Raw genomic sequence first — 27,316 nt, forward strand, 5'->3', positions numbered from 1 at the left:
GCATTTCCAGCCTCGGGCGCATGAATGTACGAAGGTCCTTAGGTTGAAGCCCTTCTGTATTGGCGACACCAGCCTGGGGTCATGCTTCTGCAGTGCTCTCCGCCCCATGGCCCTGTAATGTCTTGCCCAGCTCCTGGACTGTAACCCGACTGCTCACGAGCTGATGTCTTTGTGGGCCCCTCTGTCTAGCTTTCTAGCCACAGTGATGTCATTCAAGGGTGTCCCATCCCCAAGCACCACCCACAGGCAGAACAGCCCTCCCTACTGGCTTTCTCCTCCAACATGATTTAATTCTTTGATCTTACAGAATAAAGGATTTTGATATATGAAACACGTTACTTTGCGTTTAAGAGTTCCCCAAAGTCCTCTGCTAGCAGGTACACATTTGGGCAATAGGCATATTTCTTACGTTAGCTTATTGGCTTACGTTAATTGACTTACGATAATCACACACTAGCACAAAGCTTCTCTATAATCTGTGTAGAGGCCAGAGTGCTGGGCTTCAGCGTGCACGTTGGTGATACGGTCGTGCTAATCTTTTAATAAGAAACCACACGCATGCAGAATTTGAAACTGTGATCCAAACTTACAAAGCACTCTGTAGAATTTCAATGCTTGTCTTCTTAAAAAAAAAAAAAAATGCTGTCATTTTATCCAGGATCTTAGATTATAAGCATGCAAAAGTTCTGTGAGCTACATTTAAATTCCTGAAATCTGAAATAATTTTATTACACTAGGAAATAAAAAAATACATATTTATATCTTCCTTGAAAAGAATTATGGATTTCTTTGAACTGACCTCACAGGCAGATAGCTTTAATATCTCTTTTGTCATGCTTGACGGAAGATTTCCCTTTCATGTGGGGAGAAACAAACATTGACAGTTAGCCTCATACCTATACCAGTCAGATCTCAGATTCTTCATGTCTTTGACTCTTTCTTTTGCCATTTCCTTAGCCAAACGTTCGCACTTGTCCCTGTGCTGCCCTGGTTTTGCAGATGAGCTTCACCTGTGTCCCCTTACGTGGGTTCTGAGTGTCTGAAGACGTGGGTTTCCAGCTAGAAACGTGGCACAGTTGGAAGAACACTTTTCTTGCCCTGGGCTGATAACAGAAGAGACTGGGATTCTATTATCCCTGCTCTACTTACTAAGTGCAGGATAAAGACCATTTTTGCTCAGGGGGAAATTGCATTATTTTTCCTAAACCACTAACTTCCTGGCCCTTGTTTTACATGGAAAACACAGAGGGATGGAGCATCTTACGTAAAGGAAGGTGCCAGAATGCATGCCCCGTAAAGTGTGGATGTATGCTTGAATCTCCGTGCCCATTGTATTCAGCTTCCGCCTAGAAAGCAGCTTCAAATAGCTCAGAGTTCAGTCTACTTAGGCGTTTCCTTAGAATTCTAAATAATCTGAATTTCATAATGCTAGATAATAATGCCTGATTACTGAGGAGCTTGCTTTGGAGACCTAGATGCTTCCTCTTTGAAAAGTTGTCTGCAGCTCTTACACCCTAAAATGAGAGTTTCTAAAGGAGATGAAAAGTAAGTGAATCACCAAACCAAAAGGGACGCTCAGCTTCTTCAAGCTCATGTATCTGGCACAGCCTCCCTGCAGACTCCTGTCCCCTGGCCAGACCTATTGTTCCTCCTTTGATGTGCAGGTTTTCAAGCAGTTGTACTATGGGTGACAATTCCAGTGAAATGCATGTGGCTTTTTTAAGCACCTGGCCTGGACATTGTGCTTTCAAGTGCCCGCACCCAGCAGTACATGACAAAATGAAGCCGCTTTCAAAGAAATGGGCTTCACCCTTTGTGCAAATCCTGATTTGATGCTTTGTCAAGTAAGTTGCAAGTTGGGCAGAGGAGGGGCGTGAGAAAGTAAATCAACGAGCCAGGACCTAGGTAAAGAACTCCTCTCATTTCTCATCACCCTGGACACCCTTGGATCACACAGCGCGCCTCTTGTAACCGTCATCCCTAAACCCTCCGTCATGCTGTCTTCATTAATAGTCATCTAACACCATGGCCCTGCTTTCAGGTACAATCCCTCCACTCATTAAGTCAGTTGTCCAAAGCGAAGAAGGGCTGACGACCAACGAGGGGCTCAAGATGCTGGTGACCATCTCCTGCATCCTGGTGGGGGTCTTCCTGCTGTTTGTGCTCCTGCTGGTGGTGCGAAGGAGGAGGCGGGAGCAGAGGCTGAAGAGGCTGAGAGGTGAGTGGCGACCCCGCAGTCACCCGCTCACGCCACTGTCTTTGGACAGCCGGCCTGGTGGGAGCTGCCCCCCAGGAGAAGGGCTTGTCCTCTCCGGGCCTGGTCCCCCAACCGCCTGACTCCGTGATGTGCCTTGAGCGGGGCTGCAGAGCCTTAGGGGGAGAGTCACACGGATGTCACTACCCCACGCGATCAGACGCTGAGGGAGGGTCAACCGCACACTGGTCTCCTAAATCCTAGAAATTCGTAGGCAAAGAAAATTCTTTTCACATGGGTCTTTCAAGTCTGCTCGCTTTAATTCTCAGCCTTCCCAGCAACACCATCAATTATGGCGTCCTTTAAAAAGACCTATCGCATTTGCTGTGGCAATGAGAACTATTTTATTGCCAGGAAGCGGAAATTGAGGGCTTATAGTAAAGCATTGTAAGGCAGAAAACGCACACTTTCCCAAATTAGAAATGTGAGCTACAGCCCAGTGTAGCAGTTTCACTCAAACAACAAAAAAACATGGAAGACAAGAGCCTCGGCCAGACACGAGCCATTGTGAGCCAGCACCATTATTATGATGTCCAGCTCTGTGAGGTCTCAGTGACGAAGCTATTTCCAGCTTCTGGCCGAGAGCCCTTCCTTGCCCTTGTTCTGCCATGTGAGGAAAACGAGTTCTTTCTAACATGAAACCCCATGCAGACAGAGTGGGTCTGAGTCCTTTGCGTTTCACCTGTCAGGATATTTAACCAAGCCCCTTTTCTGGTAAAACGCATGGACACGATGTTCGCATTTAATCAATCCAATGTGGAGGAAGGCCACGTAGCATCCTGCATGTTCCTCAAAGTTACACCTGAAGAACAAGTCTGGAAGCCCTGCCCCCAGGACCTATCTGTGACATCCCCAGACATCGCTGATAACGGAAAACATGGACGTCTTCTGCAAACACTTCAGTTGACTATGATCTGATAAGAGAGGCAGAGCATGGTGATACTTTCTCCTGTCTGCGCTTACATGAAGTGTTTCGGCCCTCACACATTTTCCTATCAATTTGCGTCCACTTCACCGAAAAATCAAAATATTTGAAGTACATCACGCTCCATCTGTACATGTTAATAGCCCTTCCATTTAAATCTCCCACAGCCCCATCATTCAGATGAGCCATTGAGCGCATTGAAATATCCTTGCTAAATCCTGTTAACCACTTATTCAATTTTGCGGACTTACCTTAGGAAATCCTGTATCCCAGGCACCATGCTTGGTGCTTGATGTGTCAAGATGAAGAGAAGGAGCCTTCTGAACTTTGGGTTTAATGTAGGAGGCAGACACATGAGCATCTACCAGGAAAAGAACAAAAATGTCATGAATATTAAAATAGGGCTTCAAACAAATCCTACATAAGCACAAAAGAGGGGGGCAATTAATCCCAACCGGGGAGAGAAGGGGACGCCATCTAAGAGCCATGTAAGAGCCACATATGGCTTAATACGTTGAGAAATCCAGTATAAGGTGAACTGCGTTGGATTACATTCACAAGTGCTCATGGCTACCAAAAGGAAGCTTTTCTAACCCTTTCACAGACACCAGAATCCCATACTCCGGACTTTAGGGACAGTATCATTGAGGAGCCAGTAACGGACGGACCAGCGAGGGTCTGTCCTTGTTGCGTTTAGACGGCCAGATCTAACTGGCTGCATGTCAGAGGCTATGAATCATTCATATAACATCTTCTAAAACCCAGTAAATTTTTTTTCATAATCATTTCCATTGGATCACAAGGGTTTGGCAGCAAATGCAGTGAATGTGAAGTTACCCCCTCCCAGCACTCTACCGTCCTCCGCCAAATTCCCCGTTCCTTGCCGCCCCCCCCCAGCCCTATTGAACTACTCCTTCCTTCCCAGCTGCTGCTTAATTTGCCCTATTCTACCCATAATCTACGCACCCCAGTTTCTGAAGATGCTGAAGATGCCGCTAACATCTACCACTGCGCGGGGTTGTACGGATGGCGGCCCACGCACCCTTATGGTTATTCTTTTTTTTTTTTGTATTTAAAATCTTTCATAAAATACCAGCAAATTTAATTTAACAGTGAAAAAAATTATCTAATAGTAGGTGCTGCCCAGGTAGGGTTTATCTCATGAATAATAAGTAAATCTATTAATGTAATATGCCATATACGGGATCAAAGGAGAAAAAGAGCTTATGATCATCTCAATAGCTTTTGAGAAAGAAAAATCATTTGAATGCCTTATCGTTCAGGGATTGCTTTGCAAGGGCTCCGCCTGAAAATATCCTGGGACTGGCACTGTTACGGTGGACATCTCTACTCCTAGATGCCGGTATTTCGTAGCGGATCTTGGTAAAGAAAGCAATACATCACATCGGAGAGCACGGCCTTTCCCTTCCCAGAAATGGTTTTATTTTCTTTGTGCCTGAGGAAAGACAGAGCCCCGTACAAAGGTTTCCGCAGGAAGAAAACAAAAACTGTGAGAAAGAGGGCATTCTTATGCAAGATGCTGGGGAGCAGAGAGTTCCAGGGAAGTAGGTTGCCATAGCACAGAAGTGTCTGCAGTCTTGCATTTTGCATGGGCTTCGCAAAGCCTTCCAAACCCAGAGTCGGACAAGAGGGCAGCGAGAACACAAAGGACTGGGCATCCAATTCCACCTGCTTCCTAACGGCACATTTTAATGTGGATGCACAGAAGTAAATTCGATTCAACAAACCATTATTGATCACCTGCCGTGTGCTGGCCGTCAGCGTTTTTAAAACGAACGTAAAATTTTCTTATTAACTGCTTCTATTTGATCACAAGGGTTTCTCTAGGTCCCAAAGAGAAAAATGAGGACTACGACCCTGTCCCAGAACTAGAGAAACTGACACTCTACTGGCAGTGAGTAAAGGCTTACAAGAGACAGACGACTTTCCCTAAATGTGAAAAGTGCACATGAAAGGACAGAGTAGGTGACATAGGTTATGGGGGTGGGGGGGCTGTCAGTGAAAGGCCAGATCTTGCCCCCAAAACATCTTTCTCTTTTAGTCCAACAGAGCCCCCAAAATGTTAATTAATGACATAAAATGTTCCAACCCACTCATAGAGGAAAACTGTAGCCAGAGCTTAATGTAGTAGGGGCCTGCCTATTAAACAGAGCTCAGTGGTAGAGTCAGCTAGTTACAACCTGACCCGCATAAGGCACAGATCCTGTGCCTGGATTAGAATGAGTTCAAGTATATTTACAGATTCAACAGAAAGGGTTGCTTCACACAATATGTTTAATGCCCCAAATAAGGACATTTCTAATAATATGTCAGTGCTTCTTGAACAACCACTGATGAGGATGAAAACTGGAAATAAAATTTGGATTATAGAAAAATATTGTGGGGTTCCTAATGAACACTGTTAGAGTTACTATTTAAGGTCAACTTCATATTTTGACCTTGCTCGATTGCTAGAAACTACTAAATGTTTATGAGGAAGGTACGTTTTAGCACATAGACAAACAACTAGTTAGGTGAATATAACGTTCCTTTAGGTAAAAATGAAGAAAGGAAGGAAGGAAGGACGCAGGGAGGGAGAAAGGAAGGAAAAGAAGGGAGGGAGGGTGGGAGGAAGGAAGGGAGGGAGGGAAGATGGGACTCAAGCAATTTAGCCAACCTATATTTCTCCCTTCCTGAGAACTTTACTAATTTTAGAGCATAGCGACCTCCTAAAGTCCAAATTGTCTGCAAATGCTACATTTTTAAAAAATCTGTAACCTTATCCAGGAGTCCAGAAGCCACATTTTGCTTGTAATCATGCCCTGATTTTTCCCCACTTCTAAATCCTTCGAAGTACGAGGTTACAGAACAAATCTCTGGCTGGGTCCATGATCCCAGAAGCCCCAACCTTGTAAAAATTTGATTCCCACGTCAAGTAATCAACGCCAGTATTACCAAAAACTTCCTCCTTTAGTGTGAGTCTACCCAGAAAGGTGCAAAGTCGTGTGGGCTCCAGCCGCTTGGGTCAACTTGCATGCCAAGCCTAAAAGGCGCTCTGGGACTTCAAGTAAGCTAAAGATAAAAATCAGTGGAGGATATAAAATTTGACCATGCTTCTGCGGCAAAATGCCTTTCTTCCTATGAACAGAAGCATAGTTATTTTAAGCATGCTTTGAAATGGGTTAATATTATAAAAACAGATCAGTTCTGGAAGGCCGTTCGCAGAGAGAATGTGGCCTCATGCTTCCACATGGGCGCAGGTGAAGGGGCGGGCTGTGACGGATGGACATCGTCTGCTGAGCTCCAACATGCCATTCATCTGGTCTGCAGATGAGCTGTCCTTAATTGTAAGAACAAAAATTCGCTTGAACTTTAATAATTGAAAGAAAGAGCAGTGTACAGCCTTCTTCATGAAGCTAATAAATGTCCAAGTTGTAGTTTGAGGTCAGAAGCATGTGCTCTGAAACTTTATTTCTATTCCTTCCTTGCTTTTTCTTTCTTTTTTTAAGCCTTAATTTCTTAATAAAGTTATTCTTTCAAAACTCCAAATTTGCAATGGGAGAATTGAGTAAAAGGGGCCTCTGTATCAGAGTGGGGAGCAAAGGAGCGTTAGGATGGCGGCAGGGCCGAGCCAAGGGCAGCCAGGGGAGCGAGGGACAGAGAGCGGGCGGTCAGGAGGGAGAGAGTTGGCATCAGCCCGGGTGCCTCCCCCCGCCTGGGTGTTCTAGTTGGTCCCTGTTTGTACTTGCAGTTTTCTCAGATCGCAAGTCTATATGGTTTTCCTTTGGGGGTTTTATTTAGTCGTGGTTTGGGGATCAGCTTTCATCGCACAGGGATGATTGGAAGCCCTGTTTGTCCTCTGCTAGCAAACATCAACGCAGGCTCATAGCCCTTCCGAAAAGACCTACCTCATGAGACCCATTTCAGTTCCACAGAAAAGCAGGGACTGTGGTCCGGGAGCTTGCAAAGAACTCTTAATGGATAGTAAAGCTAGGCAAAATCTGCTATTCCCAAACAGGATTTTATGTTGGGGGGGTACAAGTTACTGCCCAAGAGAAGTGGGAACCTAAGCCTAGGAAAGTGTTGTCGTGTGGCGACAAATGGGATTGCTCTTTTTTAGTGAAGCCTTTGGGCACAAAATATGAGGCGGCTCAGACTCTCAGTTGGCACAGCGCGGTGCTCGGGGCTTGCCTTGTGCTCCCCTGATGCGGCGGGACGGCGCTGCCCCGGGGATGAGAGCCTGCATGCCGTGTGCCGACCCACGATGGGAAGAGTGGTCCCCAAAACTGAGCGAGACCACACTATAATACTCACACCCAACAGGGCTGCCTCTTCCCGGGAGCCCACTGAATCACGCAGGGATCAGCAGAGGACCCCAGTCTTCTACTTTTCACCGTCCTCGCCTTCCTAGCGCTTACTCCGCGCCGCCTTGTCGTGGTCCCTCCACAGCAGTGCAAACAGGTAGAGTATAAACTTGATACTACATGATGCCCTATTGTGCTGACAGGGCAACTGAAGGGCACTTGCCCCAAATCACATATCAGGACAGAGCTAGAGAGAGCATCCAGATCGCTGCGGCCCTCCCCCGGTTCTCTCCGTGAAACTTCCTGACTTGGGAATGGTCAAGAAAGAAATGGGACGTCCCATCAATATTGTTGGCTTTGAAAGGGTTGTCAGTAGAGCCAGAAGATACATTAACACAGAATCAACAGCTACTTTATGATTCTGTTTTTTCCCATGGAAAATATTTGGTTTATTCACTGTTATGTCTATATTCAATACCTCTGTCTTCCATATCTTCTACCTGCTGCCCTTCTCTCGCTACTGCTTCTCCTCACTGGATTCTTGAAAGATGATTCTGTACTCAGCTGCATCGCTTCTCACCAACTTCTGAATCCTCATGGTCTCACTCCTACCCCAGCCCCCCCAAATGCTCTCCTGCAGGCAAATGACCCATTACCTTCTGATCACCAAATTCTCCTTCCAGCTACCATTTGCTAGGACTCTTTGCACATTCAGAGTGTTAGCAAATGTTATTTTTTGAAACCCCTTCCTTCCAAATATCCTGGTGATATTTCCCTATCACGCCCCAGCCCAAAAGATTAACGGGGAAACACAGAGCCAAGGATGGAAGTGTAGGAGGAGCAAAGGACTTTAGGAAAGGTGTCACAAAGTCTAAATCTCAGATGGAGCTGAAATTTGTGGGGAAAAAATGTGATAGGCAACACAAGAGGCTGTTTAGCAAGAACAAGGCTTGAGATGATGTTCTCATATTAACAGATGGCAGGTAGAAGGAAAGACTCAACGTCTGCTTTGCTTTGATGCACACCAGGAGAAGTGCTATTCAAACGATAGAATGTGGAACAAGAATTATAAAAAAGGAAGAAAAGGACAGAGAGGTAGCAGAAAGAGGATAGGAGAGGGGAGAGAGGGAGGGAAAGAAAGACAGGGAGAGGGGAAGGAAGGAAGGAGGAAGGAAGGAAGGAAGGAAGGAAGGAAGGAAGGAAGGAAGGAAGGAAGAAGGTGCTTAAGAAAATAATTAGAGCCCCTGATTATTTAAATTGACTTATTCTTTCAAAACCTACTATGTTGCAGTCGTTTGATGAGCAAAAGAAGGGATGTTACATAAAATAATAGTTCTGATCTCTTGCTAGGACGGAGGGAGGCATGTTCACAACAAACTGTTACACGAATTCTTTAAATGATAAGCAACATACTATGGACACCAACAAATGCTATGATAATACACTGATGGGAAAGGCCCCCCCGCCACACACACACACAGGAATTATTAGGAAGGATATCACGTGTTCCTGGTCCCTAGACCCCAAAGGATGATGGCTTAGAATTCTGGACAAAAATGTTCAGGACATAATCCCAAAATCTTTCTGGATAATCTCTGAACAATCAAATTAAAGGTGTTGGAAACTAGTTACGTTCCATACCTATATTCAGAAATAATAAATTCTAAAATTTACAAATTGAAATAAAGTGGGCTATAGGAAGGATGGTTTTTGAGCAATCAGGAAATTATAGGGATCAGCAGAGGCCCAGACAAACCCCACTAGCTTTGGGACAGGCCTGACTGATAAGGGAGTACCAGGCCGTGGCTGAAGTCGGGGCAGGCTGAGCCCAGTTTGACGTGGCAGAACTCCAACGGGGAAAGCTAATGTATTAGCCAGAAAACTCCAAATTTGAAGAGCTTTTGAAAGGCCGGAACCAAAGAGATAAAATGTAATAGGAATCATTGTAGAGTCTTCTGTAAAAGTTGTAAAAGTTCGTTTGCAACATACGTAATAAGCATCGTGTCCTCACAGGTGTGTGAGAAAGAGAATATCAAAAAATGACCAGTTTCTGCACTCAACGTCATTTAATAAAGGACAATAAGAAATCACGGGTTTTTCACAGAAGAGAGTCCCAGGTAGAGAATTACCTAGAAATTAAGCCATCTGAAAAGGGATTGAGAAAATTAGAAATTTCAACTTGGAAAAGAGACAGGTGGCTCACAGCGGCATGGAGATACTCGCATGGCTTGTGAATGGCTCCAGGTGTCCTCGTTATGTCCAGGTCGAAATGACAACAAGAGATCTCAGCGCAAGAGCAGGAAGATGTTTCCCACAATGAAATGTATCCCCAGGAAAAGCTGGTGTGCCTCGCAGGGACGGGGCTGAGCCTGGAGAGGAAGATGACTCGGCCAATGGAGAGAGGACATGGGAACAGGAAGCCACCGTGGGAAAGGCTATGCTGGATGCAGTGCAGAGGGGTGTCCGAAGTCCAGAGGACCAAGGCACCAACTTCACCTGGGGGGCTTGGGTGCACAGGGCAAGTCGCCTCTGCATGTGGCGCAACGTTAAAGAAAGCCTTCCAGGAGCCCCGTCATGGGTCTGTGGAGAACACAAGAACGAGAACCTAGGGCTGGAGGCCAGATGTGAGGGGCAGCAGGGCTGGAAAGATCGCTCAGGACCAGCATGCGAAGACTCTTGCTCTGCGCTGAGTCCTGTTGGCGGGGAGGTCCCTTTGAGAGTCACAAAGCAAAGGTGTGACACGGTGAGGGGTGTGTTTCAGCTCCATCCCCCTTCCTGCAGGTGTATGTCACTTGGAGGACTGACACACTGGAGGTGGGGAGGCCAAGGAGGGGGCTGCTGACTCATCATGAGATTCAAACTGAGCAGAGAGAAAAAAGCAACGGTCCCACGGGGACGTGTTGAGGTGACAGATCAACAGACTTGACAGCGAGTCAGACCTGAGAGTGGGAGGCGGGGCGCTGTAAGGGCAGCGACTGCATCAGCCCCTCCCTGGAGCGCTCCGTGGCCCAGCTCATTTGAATACCTGCCCAAGACACTGTGGTGGGAGCCAAACGTTTACTGTGGGGCTGACCTGAAGAGTCTTCATGCTCTTAAGATTCTATGATTTCCTGATTTTAAAAGTGTTCTTCACTTGCCCCAGATTCTCTTCTCACCCCTAAATGTAAGCATGTCTGAGATTTTGCCATCTCTTTTCGCTGTCCCTACATGAATACGAAGACCCTGGACCCCATCTCAGTCCTAACGTCTCTCTCAAACTCGATTCCAAATCTGCTTTGAACGGCCTCACCTCCTGTCCCCCAGTTCACGTTAACATGGTCAAGTACTGCGGGAGGTTTGAAGCCAAGCATCCACTGCTGCCTCCATGTCCTTCCAGCTCCTGTGCTGGTGGCTTGTGTTACCATACACCCAGCCCTGCATATCCTAAATCTTGCCATTTCCCTGGACTCCCTGCAGCCCCTCTGCTGGTCCCCTCCACACCCCGCAGGTCCAGACTCTTGCATCTGCTCTAGCATCAAATGCTCCCCGCCACCATGCTCACTGCAGCCAACCCTCCCAGCCTCTCACCTCCACCACCAAGTCCCTGTCCCCAGCCCCCATCCCACACACTCTGGATGGATAGATGCTAGTACATGGCACCCACACCCACCCATCACCACCTCTGCCCTCCTTCCACTCCCCCTCTTGGTCCAGATTATGGCGAGTAACACCGAGTCACACCTCCTTAGCTCCTTATGCCTTGATGAACCCCAATTCACAACCACTGCTGGAAACCTCTCTCCAGTCAAACTGACCTACTCCTCGCTTCCTGAAGGAGCTCAAATTCCAGTGCACACTGATTTTGTGCCATGGACCTCTCCTCCCGTTGGAGTCTATGCTCCCCAAGTCCCATGCTTCCTTTAAGGGGAGGGCAGTCTTGGATCTTTCCAGATTGACTCAACCTGAAACAGATGATCCTGGGATCACCTCCCTCACTCGGCTGGCACTAGGTGCCTGTGACTCCGTGTGTCCCTGAGGATAGGACCCAAATCCCACTCTATATATAAAGAACCTTAAGGATGGTGATGGAAAAAAAGTTTGATTAACAGACATGGGTTATGAATTCCTGCTCAGCTGCAGCAGATTACTGAACGTATCTGGGTCTCAACTTCCTGGTTTCTGAAGGAGGGCATGATAATTCCCAGGCAGAGACTGGCACGATCCAGACGCCTGATACGTTCTCCATTATGACCACAGCCCACCCCATGTCCACTCCCAGAAGACATTGGCACACGGTCCTCAGTGCCACCTGTGCTGTCAAGCCCTCATCACTGTGAGCAAAGCTCCACCAGCGACTCTCAAGGGCGAACTCACAGAAGAAGTGAATTTCAATTAATAGCATTTTTCTCACAATTTCAGATGAAATCAGGAGGACATAGCAACCAGACAAAGAGAAAGGGATGTGTTGTGAGGTGATAAGCGTAGGGAAGCATGGACCAAAATGGCTCTGGGTGGGGCAGCTGTGGAGCGGCTTAACGCAGCAAAGACGCCTGCTAGTTGTAGACAAAGAGAACTGGCAGTTAGAGCATGCGGTATTTGAGGGGAGCTCCTTTCCCACGTGTTGTATGCCGCAATTCCTTAGCACGTGGATATGAAAAAAACCATGGGACAGAGAACTGCGCTGACTTCAGGAACAGAAAAAGCATGAAGATAGTGAGCAAGATGAGGAAACCAGGTCCATGCTGAAGACGCTGGAGACTGAGTTACCTTCCAATCATGAGCTGAAGTACAGTGTGTACTTCTTAAATTTCCCCCTCTTTTTTAGACTGTTGAGCTAGCCATTGCTTGGCTGTTACAAGAGCTAATTAATCCCACGCTTTTGGCATGATATATATATATATTTACTTTGCAAGTGTTAAATCATTCAGGAAGAGAAGAAACTCCTATCTGCTTGGTCTCTGCAGAGAAAGACATGGACTAGGAAGTTAAATGCTGGTTTGCTTTCTTTGCTTCACCATATGGGTGGGGTAGAAGGAAGCTGTTTCGTTTCCCAGACTGAACCCATCTGTGCACAAAACCAGGGCCCCATTATGAGGTTATCAGTGGGAGCTGGCATGGCTGACTTGAAAAACTGAGCTTTGCTTCACGGGGACAACGGCTCATGGGTGGTGACCCCCATGACTGCCCGTGCCCCTCAGTAATCCCGTGCTGCTCTGACATGACAGTGATTGCACTTACATGTCATTTGCATTTCTCCACTATAGAGCCAGTCACACAGCTGAATCCATTTCCAGAGAGTTCTGTTCATTGAATACTACATTTAACATCAAGACTTTTTTAAAAAGCAATGGGGAGAGAAAAAAGCAAGAAGAGAAAAAAGCTTTTGTAGTCTAAGAAAGGAGACATTCATTTTTTTGCCAGGACAAAATGTGTAAACAGAAAAACAAATTATATTTTAAGGGAGAATTTCAAAGCAATGCCACCAAAACTGTAGAATTTTTTTTCTACATCATTTTTAGACAGAATTTCTTTTGTCAGGGCTGGTAAACAATGTCCTCAGAGACATAAAATAAAGAAAATTTTTTACTTTGGAATTTGAAATAAGCATCTGAGTTTCTAGACACAGTGATATGCCATTTATACAATTCTTTGATCAAACTAAGGAACTCATAACTCTAAAATAACGCCTTCGTAAAGTGAGCCATAGTGTCATACGCTTTTAAATTTTGATCTTTTGGTAACAAAAAGAGTAGCATGTGTACTACATAAATAAAGTACTTTCAAAATGTTAATTTTCTGACTACTGAAAATAAAATTGGGTTTTCAAAACTTTGCAAATAAATACACTGTAAGAAAACTTTAGCAGGTGTCGGAGAATTTTTATGGTCCCAGAGTATTATGCTTTTTTTTAAATATACACATATATATTTCAAAAACATATAAACATATTCTCTCATGTAGAAGAAATAAGGAATCCACTAAAGTTTTGGTTACTAGTAGTGATACATGGATTTACAGTTACTTTTTAAAATGGCTCTTGTCATCTGACTCTGTAGAATATTTGTCATAAATGCCTAAGTGAATGTTAATGAGTTGTGTATCATGTACTAATATTAACTTTCTTTCCTCAGATGCAAAGAGTTTAGCTGAAATGCTCATGAGGTAAGAACAAAACCTACCGTCTCATATCGTGTTTAAAAGAATAATTTCCAGCTTGGTTTAAACTGGTTTTCTTTTTAATTTATTTTATTTATTTTTTATAATAATTTTTTATTATATTATGTTAGTTTTTTTAAGTAATTGTCTGGAATTGAGACAAAAAAATTTATTTTTGACACATAAAGTCCGTTTTGTGTATCAAATATCCATGTTATGCCTAATAGGGTCTACAGATACCAAGTAACATACTTTCATACATGCCATAGGTAGTTTTTTTGTTGACCAGACTCACCCAGTGGAATGTTTCTCATTTAGCTGGGAGTAAAAAGGCACCTTATAAGGAAGTAGCTTTGGTTTTGTTTCCATGCCAATATACCACCTTTGAGGTTGAGCCACCTCCTTTAACAGTTAGTCAAGTGAAAACCAAAAAAGGCTTTGGGTGTTGTATACAACTAATGAATCATAGAACACTACGCCAAAAACTAATGATGTACTATACGTTGGCTAATTGAATTTAAATTAAAAAAAAAAAAAACAAAGGAAATACGTTGTGCACTGTGCTTTCCTCAGGAGATGGGATGATCAAGAAAGACCCTCCTTGCCCTCAGCTCCCCTGGCACCTTGAGCACCCCTTCACTGTGCACTCACCAACTTCTGCTGCAAATATCTATCCACTGTCTGGTCTTGGGGGTCATAGCCTGCTATGTCATCCTCATGTGAGAAATGCCAGCTGGCAAATGACTAGCGGTCATTGAATAAGTAAGTGAATTTTCACAGCTGTAGGAGACACCCCAGTATTTGCATTTAAGACTTTGATATTGTAATGATTAAACCAAAAGTGAAAAAGGATTATCAGAGTCTGGAAATCAGATAAGAAAAATGTTGGGGACCCTGACAGTGCTGCCATTTTAGGGTGTTTACTGTAGGAGAAAAAGAGGATGGGGTATGGGGTCTCTGCTACTCCCCACCCCACCACAGTTGGATTTAACTTCCTTCCCCATCTTTGCCTAAAAAATTGTTATTTTTTTATTATTCACAAAGAGTCCATAGCCCATATTACCAGTATCTATGAAGACCTAAGGCAGAGGTCAACTGCCATTGGCCCATGGATTACATTTTCCAAAGACATCTTTGTTTGGCCAGACTGTGTTTTAAAACTATGTGCATTGTAGGTAAAGGATATGGAAAACTCAGGATTACTCTGAAATATTTGGAGTGAGCAATTAAATAAATATAAGTGCCATTTGCTAAGATTAGGAATTAGGAAGATAGATGCAGGGTGTTTTGGGGGTTTTTTGGGGTTTTTTTGTTTTTTGTTTTTGTTTTTGTTTTTTTTGGTTGGACAGGGAAGGGGGAAAGTTGTTGGGAATAAAAAGATTCATAGGGGTCATGTTGAATTTGGTATGCTTTCCAAGCGTCCAACAAAAGTGTCAAATAGATAGCTGGTAGCAGGAATCTAGAGCTCAGAGGAGAACTCAGAAATGCAAATGGCCTGTAAAATGTATCTTTTAATGGGTCTTTGACCACATCCTTCTAGATCAAACTTGCATGAGAAGAATATGAAAATCTATGTGAAATGCCTTGAGTCCATGCTCTAATGCAAGTCTGTACTTGTTTGCTAAGCAAGTATTGGGACATTTTTGTTGTCACACAGAAGGCATCCAGACACACGTGCACCTGTGCAGAGCAAATCTGACAAGACACCTGGCAAACAAAACAAGCCAGAGTCATTCAATTTATAGTAACTTATCTACCAAATAAAATTAACTTTCTAATGTAGACTTAAAAATATAAATTCGCTGATGACATTTAGAAATCAAGGGATTTCTTTCTTTCTTTTTTTTATTTTGTTCAATTAGCCAACCTACAGCACATCATTAGTTTTTGATGTAGTGGTCAGTGATTCATCTGTTGCGTGTAACACCCAGTGCACATCACGTCACTTGCCCTCCTAAGAGATTTCACATAAAACTGGGGCTTTCTGACTTCTTTTGAAAATGCTCTGGCCATCCTGGGCACAGCCTAGAGATAATGGCTGTCTGGAGCTCCGTCAAGCGCTCCCCGTAGACTGGGCATGACTCTTGCTCTCTATGACAGGTCACCATTGCCATCTCCACCCCAGTCTACCTCACTGGTTTGTACCCCAGCCTAAGTCCTGCAGCCCTTCCCAAGACCTCCCGGCCACTTCCTGCAGCCACTGTTCAACCAGAGATCGTGTCTCTATCCAAAGCCCTTGACACTGGAATCTCTGTTTTCTGACATGTTCAACATTGGTTTGGTTAGGATGTGTTGGTATTAGCTTCTCTGATATCCTAAAATGCATCCCTCCCCCTTCTTATTAGCCCCAAACGTGACATCAAAAACATCTTCTTCTTTAATAGGTCAGTCACTGTGGTTGAAAGACCACCAGATGAGCAAAGCAGGAATTAATAGTTAACTGTTGCCAACATGAAATTAGGAACATTCAAGCTAGTAATTACACCCACTTAAGGTAGTTAAGGTGGTTTTCCTCCAGAGGGTACAGTGATTGAAAAGGAAGAGAATTTCCAAGCTTCTCAAATCGGTGGATTTTTAGGGGATTCATTTCAAAGTAAATGCAATGCTTTTAATCATGAAGGGCCAGTTCCATCTGAGTTTGGCAGATTGATGGGGCCAAGCAACAAAAGACCCTGTCACCTACCTGGAACTTGAGGGCCAACCATATTTCTAATGTGGTCTGGAAAATCTAAGCAAGTCATATCTGTTGGTATAGAGAAGACTACAGAACTGCTGTTGCTGACCATCGCTGCTGCTTGTGTGGGAGGCTGGGGACTTAGCAGGCTGGTGCAGGGAGAACATAGAACCTCAAGCCTACGTTGTTGGCCTCGTGTTGCCACCTGCTAGTTCTGTGATCTTGGGCAAGTCATTTTTGCTCTGTATGCCCTACTTTCCTCATCTAAAAATAACAATTTGCAACTGTTCTTAGCTCTATCATTCTGTGATCTGGGTGAAGGTAACATATATTCCAACCATGTTCCACAAAAAATGTATCTGCCTACTTTAGTGGGATTAGCTGTCCGAGGGCCAGGAAGGCAGATGCTGCTGTGGGACCAACACAGATAAGCTGGTGCCAGGGGATCCCCCACACGGTGTTATCTCCCATCTCCCATCGCTGGGCTTCGTGCTTCTGCACACTCCTCTGTTTCACCCAAGCAAACCACCCCCCACAGATAGAGAAGAGAGACTTCACCCACCATGCCCGGATAGAAAGGATTTTCCTTTTTTATGATTATGTGAAAATAATTTAAAGAAAAATGCCAGCCTTCTAAGAGGTAAGACCAGCCTGCTCTGAGGTATTAGCCAACATGTGGTTAATATCCAAAGACCGAAGACCGGTATTATTAAGAGCTGGCTCTAAGTGGAAAAGGGTGAAGGGGTCAAACTGAGAATTAAAATAAGTTTAGCTTTTTTGATGTTCATAGTAAAAAAATAAATAAAAAAACACTGAACTATTATAATGAGCTCCTGATAGCCCTACAGTTATTCTAAATTTATGGAATACTTCATATCATATTTGGGAAGGTGGGTGATGTGCAGACTTTTTCATTAGTTTCCCCCACACACACACAAAGCTTAAGGAAATATTAAGACTTTAAAGAGTTTTAACTGCAAGTGATTTATTGGCTAAGCTGGGAAATACCATCCTCTGTGAACGGGGTCAGCTCTCTGTCATTTTAATCAGACAACCAGACGGCAAATGGATGGTGGAAGATTGTATTTCAATAATAACTAATCATATTTAGCATGACCCCATATCATAAAAAAGGTGCAATTTTGTCTCTACAGTGAAAACATTCAGAATCTTTTCACAAATGAGGTTTCCTCAAACCTTTTTTTTTTCCGGAGTTTTGCTGCTGTTTTAATGGCCAATTGTTATAATTTTAGAGAATCAGCCTTCCTAGAACCATAGATTGTAGAATTTGCAGCCACATTACGAAAGTTAACCCCTTAAAATGAGAAGACTATTACTACCTCTGGGCCATGTCACCCGCTCCCGCTGTACCCCCCAAACAACATGCTTTATTCAACAAGCTTCAACAAATGTTGATTGAGCACCTACTCTGGCCAAATACTGCTCTAAGTTCCAGGGGTAGATGGGGGACAGAACGGAAGGAACTACCGCTTATAGAGCTCATATTCCACTGGAAGAGACAGATCACAAACAAGAGAAGTCAATGAAACGTGCCCAAGAGCATTCAGTGCCAAGGAAACAAAATTCAACAGAGGATGGGGAGGGGAGGCATCGGGGGTGTCCAGAGCTGGGCCAACCTGGCTCCATTGAAACGACAGCGCCTGTGTCGAGCCCTGAAGCCAGGGAGGGAGCGAGCCACAGGGCCACTGGGATGGGGGGAGGGGACGTTTCTTCTAAGCAAAGGGAACAGCCATGCAAAGGGAGAGAGGAACAATCAGCTCCTGAGTCTCAAGGTTTGTTGGGCCATGTTCTTGCCTTCCCGCTGTAGTGCCTGACGGCGTGCACCCCCAAGGAGGAGGGGAAATTTACCTCCAGCTTTGAATGTCTCTGTTTACGAGGGTCAGTCGTACTCTGAGTCCTCATGCCCGCCGCAGCGGGGCACAGTAGCTGTTTAGCGTGCTTCCTGTGTCGGTCTGACAGTGGACCCCTCATCGTTAAGTATAGTCTGCACTCGGGTTCATAGCGTTTTGTAGAGCAGCCGCTGACTGCCTCATAACTATTCATCATGTGCAGAAGGAACTAGCTCACATTTCTATTTTTGGTGCAAGGACAAGCTCAAGTTCCTAGTGGAGTTTCTAAACAGACCTTTCGGATACTCACAGAGGAGTAGTTCCCCATCTGTTTTTGTGGAAATAGAGCTTGCCTAAACTGCAGCCCCCAAGTCACCCACATGGGCTTCATTTTATACAAGAATTTGAATCTTTGCTTTAAGACGCACACACACATACAAAGGGAAAGCGAAGCTAAGTAAATAATTTCAAAAAGTATATAGACCATGTGAAAAATATAGGCCAAATGTTTGAATTTGGGCTCTGCGTAATTAGCATGATCTAGCTACCTAACCCAGTTACTCGGCTGCAGAGCAAGGAATCTGGTTCAAGATCAAGTCCTAAGTAGGAACGATTCACCTTCCGGAAGCTGTTGTTTCTGTAGGCTGTTTTGTTTATACTGAAATGAGGGAAGGACCATTACAAAGTATTCAGAATATTAACACAGACTTCAACATGCAAACGTCTACAGGGGTTCTTAGAGTGAACTTGACCTTCAGAATATCAACATTCCTTCAGCGACAGGGCTCAAGGGTAGATGAACCCTCATCCACAAGAACGGACCTAGGACTCCAGGGGATGCTTAGTTGGGAAGAAAAACCCTGAAGATATAGCACGGATACCCTCTTTATTGTCCTCTACTAAAAGTAACTAACACAGAGGTAAATCAGCAAGTGAAGTAGGCTCCAGAAATCTTTCTCAAAGTAGATTTTGGCAATTTTTGAGCTGGATTTATGAGTTTCTTTTTTTTTATTATATTATGTTAGTCACCGTACAGTACATCCCTGGTTTCTGATGTAAAGTTTGATGCTTCATTAGTTGCGTATAACACCCAGTGCACCGTGCAATACGTGCCCTCCGTACTACCCATCACCAGTCTATCCCATTCCCCCACCCCCTCCCCTCTGAAGTCTTCAGTTTGTTTCTCAGAGTCCATAGTCTCTCATGTTTCATTCCCCCTTCTGATTACCCCCCTTTTCTTTATCCCTTTCTTCCCCTACCGATCATCCTAGTTCTTATGTTCCATAGATGAGAGAAATCATATGATAATTGTCTTTCTCTGCTTGACTTATTTCTTAGCATTATCTCCTCCAGTGCCGTCCATGTTGCAGCAAATGTTGAGAACTTGTTCTTTCTGATAGCTGAGTAATATGGATGCCATAGTTTATCACATTGATGAATTATTCTGAATGATCGTTGCTCCTTAGATGTTGTTTGGGTCTTTTTAAATATTTTATTTATTTATTTATTTGACAGAGAGAGAGATAGCCAGCGAGAGAGGGAACACAAGCAGGGGGAGTGGGAGAGGAAGAAGCAGGCTCCCAGCAGAGGAGCCTGATGCGGGGCTCGATCCCAAAACGCCAGGATCACGCCCTGAGCTGAAGGCAGACACTTAACGACTGAGCCACCCAGGCGCCCCTAGAAGTTGTTTTAATATACAGGTGACCCTTGAACAGTGCAGGCATTAAGGGCCCTCACCCCCACATACAGTCGAAAATCCACGTATAACTTTTGATTTCCCCAAAACTTAACTGCTAGTAGCCCACTGTTGACCAGAAGCCTGACCCATAACATAAACAGTCAATTAACACATATTTCCATATTATATGCATTATATACTGCATTCTTACAATTGAAAAAGCTAGAGAAAAGAAAATGTTATTAATAAAATCATAAGCAAGAGAAAATATTACAGTACCAGACTGTATTTATCAAGAAAATCCACATGTAATTGGACCCACGCCGTTCAAACCCGTGCTGTCCAAGGGTTAACTGTACATTATTATGAAATCTTCTCAAACCTTATAACTCTACAAAGACTGCTCAGTCACTCCTGTCATGTAGATTTCTAATTCAAGCCTTTATTGACTTTTTTTGTGTTTTTGTGAAACATGCAGATTATTTTTTTTTCTGAAGCTGTAACTGAATGTGATGATCCCATGCCGCTTTACTACCTATTTTCATTTACTCCTAAAAGACAGCTCACTCTAAGAGTAATTTTCTGGTACACAAATTCTTACAGTAGTTGGGTTTTGTTTTTAATTCTAAAATGCGATATCAGTTAGGATAAACGAGTGTCAGGGAAGTTAACAAGGTTTATGAATTGTTACTAGAACACAAATAAAACGACACCAGCTGTAAATACAAATCCATTAGTAGAAACCCCACCCAATAGCAGCCAGCACACACGCTTCCTCCTTTGCCATCACCGGAATATCTCACGCCTGACAAAAGTGTTATTGGTTTAACGATCCTTTTTTTTGGTTTTACTTAATGTTACACGAGAAAGGGGAAATTCCAAAGGTTCTGTCAATACGAAATCAATCTCTATTAACAGTTTTCATTCTCTGAACCTCACAACTGACTGCTGAAACTTAGTAAATATCATTTTTTTCCTTCTCCTTTTCCTTCCTTGCTTTTTTTTCCCCCTCCCCCCCACCACAAGGCATTCAAATAATTTGATACTACACCCGGTTGACATGCAAGCACCTGCCGTCATCATGTAAGTCTGAACTGTGTGTGTTCATGCATCCTCTCTATTTTATCCCCAGTAAGAATACCCGGACTTCGGATACCTTGAGCAAGCAACAACAGACTTTGAGAATGCACATTGACATACCCAGGGCTCAGCTTTTGATTGAAGAGAGAGACACAATGGAGACCATCGGTAAGGTGCCCTCTTCATGGCTTGTCACAATGAAGCCGCTACAGCCATGCCCTCTCAGGCCAAACCCCAGTAGCTAGGGGAACGTCTTCAGTGCTACGCGAGCAAAGGTAGAAGGGAGACCGTTGTTATTGAGGTGAATAATAAATACCGACAAACGCGGGGGGGAGGCGGAGGGAATGAACTTATACATACCTCAGAGGTCACCTGAGACAGGAGTTCCCCAACTTTGATCAGTGCTGGATCTTTCCTGGAGAGACTATAGGTGTTTCTCCAAAGAACAAACACCTGTAAACATATAAACCTAGAAGGACCACACGCTAAAACCCCAACTTGGAAATCCACTCAGTGCCTTCTTCAGCTCCAATAAGGCCTTCATTAAAAAAAAAAAACATTTCAACTCTACTTAGCCTTTAACAAACAAGGGTCTTTGCACGAGCTGCCTTTTCCCCACCCCTCAGCACCCCGCAGACATCCTGGAATGGGTTCCTTGGCAGTGCTTTGGGAAACACCCCGATCTATGTTTCACCTGGAGAACTTCTGCGGCTGGTTCACCAAGAACCCCGCCGTTTTGACTCCTTCCAGCCCTTTCCATTCGAAATCTGCCGTTCCACACTGCCTTCTGATACAGGTCTATTTATTCCAGAATCAGAGACGTTGGATTTCCATTGCAATAATGATCAGAAGAATAGGTAACCTTTACTGAGGGCTCTCTGATGTCACCTACTTTTATAAGTACTTTAGTGCATCATTTCGTTTAACCCACCCAGTCAACGTAGGAAAAAATACTGCTTTGTACCTGGAGCATCGAGAAGTCACATAGCTTGCAGGTCACATAGACTAGAGCAGAACCAAGACAGCCCCTCTCCCCCACAGCTGCCAGCTTAGCCCTCCTGTGACTGTCACCACCTGCTTCCGTTATCAACAAGCTACTGTGCAGAAGCCCTCCCTTAGAAATGTCACTCGGTTTCCCAGTATCCATAGAAACAGACTCTGAGGCAGGGTGCCCAGTCTGGCCCTTTTCAAACTTCACTCTGTGTTTGTTCTGGAAGGTGTTTGCTGGCACTTGGTCCCAGGGCAACCCTATCCTGTGGCTTGGCTAAAGCTACCCCACTCTTGGCACCTATGCTAGAAACCTCCTGCCAGAAAAACAGTGGTAAATGGCCAGATTGGCAGAACATCGCCATTGCTCCTCGCCCCGCCCTGCATAATTATGTTCCAATAGAACAACAGAGACACCTTGACTTAAAGGCTCTAAATCCTCAGGCCTGGGCAGCACTTGCTGGCTTTACATTTGACCCAGGCATCATAACACTTGGAGAAGTTTGGTCAAGCCCAGGGTGGCCCTCAATCAACCAAATTCAGGTAAATACTACCTGTGTTGTCTGAGTGCTCACTACTCATCCTAAAATACACAAGATTTTATCTGTGTTCTCATCAGGACAAAGTACTGTGTTTTGTCCGTGGTAGTCTTTACCTTTCAGGAGTATAGCTGGAATCCCTTTTATTGAACTCAGTGGGTTGGGCATGAGAACCAAAATTTCCTTTGAAACATCAGTTCAAAAATCAAAATATAATTCCTTTGACCTTATAATATAGTGATAACATCCGGTAAGTGTTCCTCATCACACTTATTAATCATTGTCCCCACTGTAGTTAAAATAGGCAGTCACTGCTGGCCTGACAACAGAGGAAGGTCTGCCCACCGTTCTGTCCGCAGCCGCTGCCCTTCGCTAGAGCTGTGTGTCCCGTTCTTCACAGGCTCATCTATCACCAAGAGTCGTTTACCTCCTGGTGATGCTTGACAGTTGGCCGATGGCATTTTCTAATTACTGGGAAGTAGAAATGTGATGCTCTTGAAACACTCTGGGCTCTGACTACAAGAATCCGATAGCAGAGTGCCATTAATTTCTAGCCAGAATGAATGGTTAGCCTTGCACACTGACAGGCACCTGAAGTTTCCCATTAAGAGTTTGTACCTAGCCCTGCAGATAATCCACAGTGCTCTCCTCAGGGCTGCGTGTCGGAAACCAGCACACGTCAGTATTATTAGTGAAAAACAAACGTAGATGTCGGGTTTCCGATGCCAGGTCCAATTGTAAGAACCTGCTTCTGGAGAAAGACCACCCAGTCTGGGGACCAGGGGAAGGCTGCGGCGTGACCCCCCATGCCGAGACCCGGCTCCTGCTGCAGTACCATCCCGAGTCGCATCCCACGCCGGGATGCTAGCAGATACCTTGGCAGTCTCTCCTCTATTTCCCTGCCAAGAAATTTTATTCTAACTTCAAGAGGCTTTCCTCTCCTGCCAGAGCCTGAGTAATTGGATTTTGTAAGGTTCATTCTGTTCAGAGCCTTTTTTGGGCACAGAAGTCTCACTGTGTTGTTTATGACTTTCACATCACCGTTCTGTGTCAAGGCACGCCACAGCGTGGTCCCACCTGACTGATAAACTCGCAGGAACAGCATCCCAGGCTGCAGGGCTTGAAAACAGCTGAATATATCCATATATCCTAGCGGAAGCCTCCCTTGGAATAAAAAAGCTCTTAAGGAAGTGTGAAACGTATCACAACAAAGTAATGAAAATCTTGAGACAACCAAATAATGACACACAGCTCAACCAACCGCTTCCCTTCCAAGCACTAAAATGCTCCCAATTCATCTGAACCCAGGCTCCTGCTTCTCGAACCTTCAGATGCCAACTGGGCTTGGAAATCTGACAAGTGAGTCATTTTGAGAAGTCAATTAAAGGATGTTCTAGAGTAATTAAAGCTCAGAGGAGGTGGGAAGGAAAGGAACATACCTCAGAATCTTTAAAATAGAGGAATCAATAAACTCTGAAGACCGGCCCTCCTCTTTCCCTCCCCTCCCCCAACCCCAAACATCGGCCAAGTTTGGCATGAGGCCCCCTCAAGTGTAGACAGCTGTGGCTATGTTCTAGTCCTGCAAACAGAGCTAACTTGCAAGGGCAGCCCCATCCCTGGGTGGTGTCGGCATCCCTGCTGGCAGCTCAGGTGAGCCCCTGCCAAACACAGAATGCCCAAACTCGGTTCAACAGGCCGTGGCAACAACAAGCCTCCCCAAATCAGTGTTTGCTTCGTGAGAAGACCCTCTCTGTGGTCACTCGCTTTCATTCATGCTCTGAAAGCCAACCCCTAAAGATTACCTTCTGCTTTCAGCATTCTGCAGGGGTTCTAACACAGCGCTTGAGTTTTTACTGGTTTTGCTGCTTTAGATGAGGCCGTAATTGCTGTTGTGATGAACAGTAACAAGGATCTGGGGAGAGAAGGCAAGGGAGCCAGGGAAAGGGGGTAAATGTGTCTGGTTTCCTGTGTCCTTGCTGTTCTGCAGACGATCGCTCCACAGTCCTGTTAACGGATGCTGACTTTGGGGAAGCAGCGAAACAGAAGTCCCTGACGGTGACACACACGGTACACTACCAGTCAGTGTCGCAGGCCACTGGGCCCCTGGTGGACGTTTCAGACGCTCGGCCGGGAACAAGTAAGTGGTCAGACAGTGCAAACTGTGTGGGTGTTGTCAACGCCAACAAGACGTTGATGCTCTGTCCCCCCTGTCAAACAGAGGTGGGGCTCATTGGCCCTATGCCTAAGAAACGAATACGCACGATGGTATCTTTCATTAGGACCTTGAGTTTTTACTGCTTGATCTGAGCTGGTATTCAAATTGTGTCAGTTGAAGCCAATCACCCTTGGTAATGATTTACTATGAAAGTGCTACAAATTTCAGGTCGAGGTAATTTTTTTTTTTATTTGGATGACACAGGAAAAGAGGGAGGTAATTAACATTAGTGAGTATCTATCCTGTGCCAGGATTAGGATAAAAAGGTTCTGTCGTGTATGTTACCTGTAGAGCAGCCCTGTGAGGTACTAGGTGTGAATACATAGGATAGCCTCTATTTTACAGGTAAAAAAAAAAAAAAAAGATTCTCAGAGAAGTTAGGTAAACAGCCCAAAGTTGTACAGATGATGTGTAGTGAAGCCAAGATTGAGCTGTGGGTCTGTCCATCCTTGGAGCTTACGCTTTTCTCCTGCACATGCTGTTTGAGAAAAACTGTAGTCGTGGCTAATCCAGGGATTATGTGTGACTTAGTTATTAATATCTGTGTCCATCATATATGGGGATTAATTACTGCGATGAAATTAAATCCTCTAATATGTATCTAGAGCTTAATCAATTAGATATTCTCATCCTTCATAATTGAAATGGTTTCTAAATCTCTTTAAAGACTGAGAAATTGATGTCCCGATTATTATCTTTTTGAAGGCTTTGATGTCTAGCTTTTAAATCTAATCGCTCTGCAAACATTTACATTCTCAGAGTGTTATCATTAGAAAAATAAATATTACAATGTTAAAAGCCATTTTTCACGAGTTCTGTCTCGAAAGGCATTTTGTGAAATGTGCCGAGCATCGAGAAGCAGACCGGTTGATTCCTAATAACATTGTCATTTAAAACCAGTTTCAACTGTTACTGAAATTCATTTGAAAATTTGTCCTCAAGAACCTGCTAAAGAAATCTTTTTTTTTTTTCATTTTATTTTATTATATTGTGTTAATCACCATACAGTACATCCCCAGATTCCGATGTAAAGTTTGATGCTTCATTAGTTGCGTATAACACCCAGTGCACCATGCAATACGTGCCCTCCTTACTACCCATCACCAGGCTATCCCATTCCCCCACCCCCTCCCCTCTGAAGTCTTCAGTTTGTTTCTCATAGTCCATAGTCTCTCATGTTTCATTCCCCCTTCTGATTACCCCCCTTTTCTTTATCCCTTTCTTCCCCTACCGATCATCCTAGTTCTTATGTTCCATAGATGAGAGAAATCATATGATAATTGTCTTTCTCTGCTTGACTTATTTCACTTAGCATTATCTCCTCCAGTGCCGTCCATGTTGCAGCAAATGTTGAGAATTCGTTCTTTCTGATAGCTGAGTAATATTCCATTGTATATATGGACCACAGCTTCTTAATCCAGTCATCTGTTGAAGGGCATCTCGGCTCCTTCCATGATTTGGCTATTGTGGACAATGCAGCTATGAACATTGGGGTGCATATGGCCCTTCTCTTTACTACGTCTGTATCTTTGGGGTAAACACCCAGTAGTGCAATGGCTGGGTCATAGGGTAGTACAATCTTTTATTCCCCCTTTTGTCTAACCTCACCCCCTTCCTTCCCTGATGATATTAGCACACATTGAACACCCAAATGGGTCATTAGTAAGAGTTAGCTTTGCAGGGGGTGTGAGCGAGAGCCTGGCTCTTAGAAACTGCTTCGAGGTCCTTGACGTTCTCTCCAGCTACTGGCTCCCCCATCATCATCTGCCTGGTCCAGGGTCTGGATACTTCAGGACGCTGCACTGACGGGTTTCTGAACCACGGATTGTTACTCAGTGAGGGAAAGACTATAGACCCAGGGGGACTGAAATGGATGGATCCTTGACCTCAGAGTTCCATGCCCAGGCAGCATGGAAGCTGACGGAGACATTAGCAGGAAAATAGGAAAGAGGCGGAGGAAACAGCACAGATGCCCAGGTAGTGGTTCCCGGACTCTTATGTGCATCGGAATCACCCAGGATGTCTGTTCAAAACACCCATTCCAGGGCTTCTTCCCCAGAGGTTCTGATCCACTTGGTCCGGGCGGGGCCCAGGAATCCGCATTGTAATGGACATTCTGGGTGATTCTGATACTGATTGTCTGGCTCCCTTGCAGAGAAATACTTCCCCAGTGTTAGATGTGTGTGTCCCTGCTCCTTAGTGCCGTGGGACAGGACCTCTCAAGCTTGCCACACTCACAGCACATGACTTCTGTCTGCCAGGTAAAACGAGCAAGCATTCCCACCTGCCCTTCAGTGTTCGACCAGCAGAGCAATGCGCAGAGGCCAGCCATAAACAGAGGAGAGGGAACGGTGATACCAAAGCACTGGGAACTTCCGAACTGCATGATCACACCCTCACCTGACTAATGGAAACATTGATTTGATGGCATTCAAAAATATCAGCAGAGATGTGAATGTCAGTCACAAGCAGACACTAAAACCAGCAAGAAGCAAGTGAGAGGCCAGAGGCACATGGGGCAGCGTGCCCGCATCTCTCACACCTGTAACACTGGGAGCATAGCCGGGGAACTGCAAGGATGCGTGCATTCAGACTCAAAAATGTTTACTAAGGTTTTACTTAACATGTGGCCCAGTGATGGGGGTACATTGTAAGATGCAAAAAGACATTCATTT

The 27,316-nt window shown here is 44.7% G+C and overlaps 1 protein-coding gene across 1 annotated transcript in view; it reads left to right on the plus strand.

The window, feature by feature from the left end:
• DSCAM (DS cell adhesion molecule) overlaps positions 1 to 27,316 on the plus strand; it is a gene marked incomplete at its 5' end in the record, with an annotated part of 727,362 nt that overhangs the window by 678,441 nt on the left and 21,605 nt on the right. Inside the window, 4 exons of the mRNA XM_034653984.1 lie at positions 2,042 to 2,218; positions 13,594 to 13,624; positions 20,953 to 21,068; positions 24,414 to 24,563. Of these exons, the coding sequence (XP_034509875.1) occupies positions 2,042 to 2,218; positions 13,594 to 13,624; positions 20,953 to 21,068; positions 24,414 to 24,563 (474 nt within the window). The remainder of the gene's footprint in view (positions 1 to 2,041; positions 2,219 to 13,593; positions 13,625 to 20,952; positions 21,069 to 24,413; positions 24,564 to 27,316) is intronic.

This window comes from Ailuropoda melanoleuca, chromosome 1 (genome assembly GCF_002007445.2).
Source record: "Ailuropoda melanoleuca isolate Jingjing chromosome 1, ASM200744v2, whole genome shotgun sequence".
NCBI lineage: Eukaryota > Metazoa > Chordata > Mammalia > Carnivora > Ursidae > Ailuropoda > Ailuropoda melanoleuca.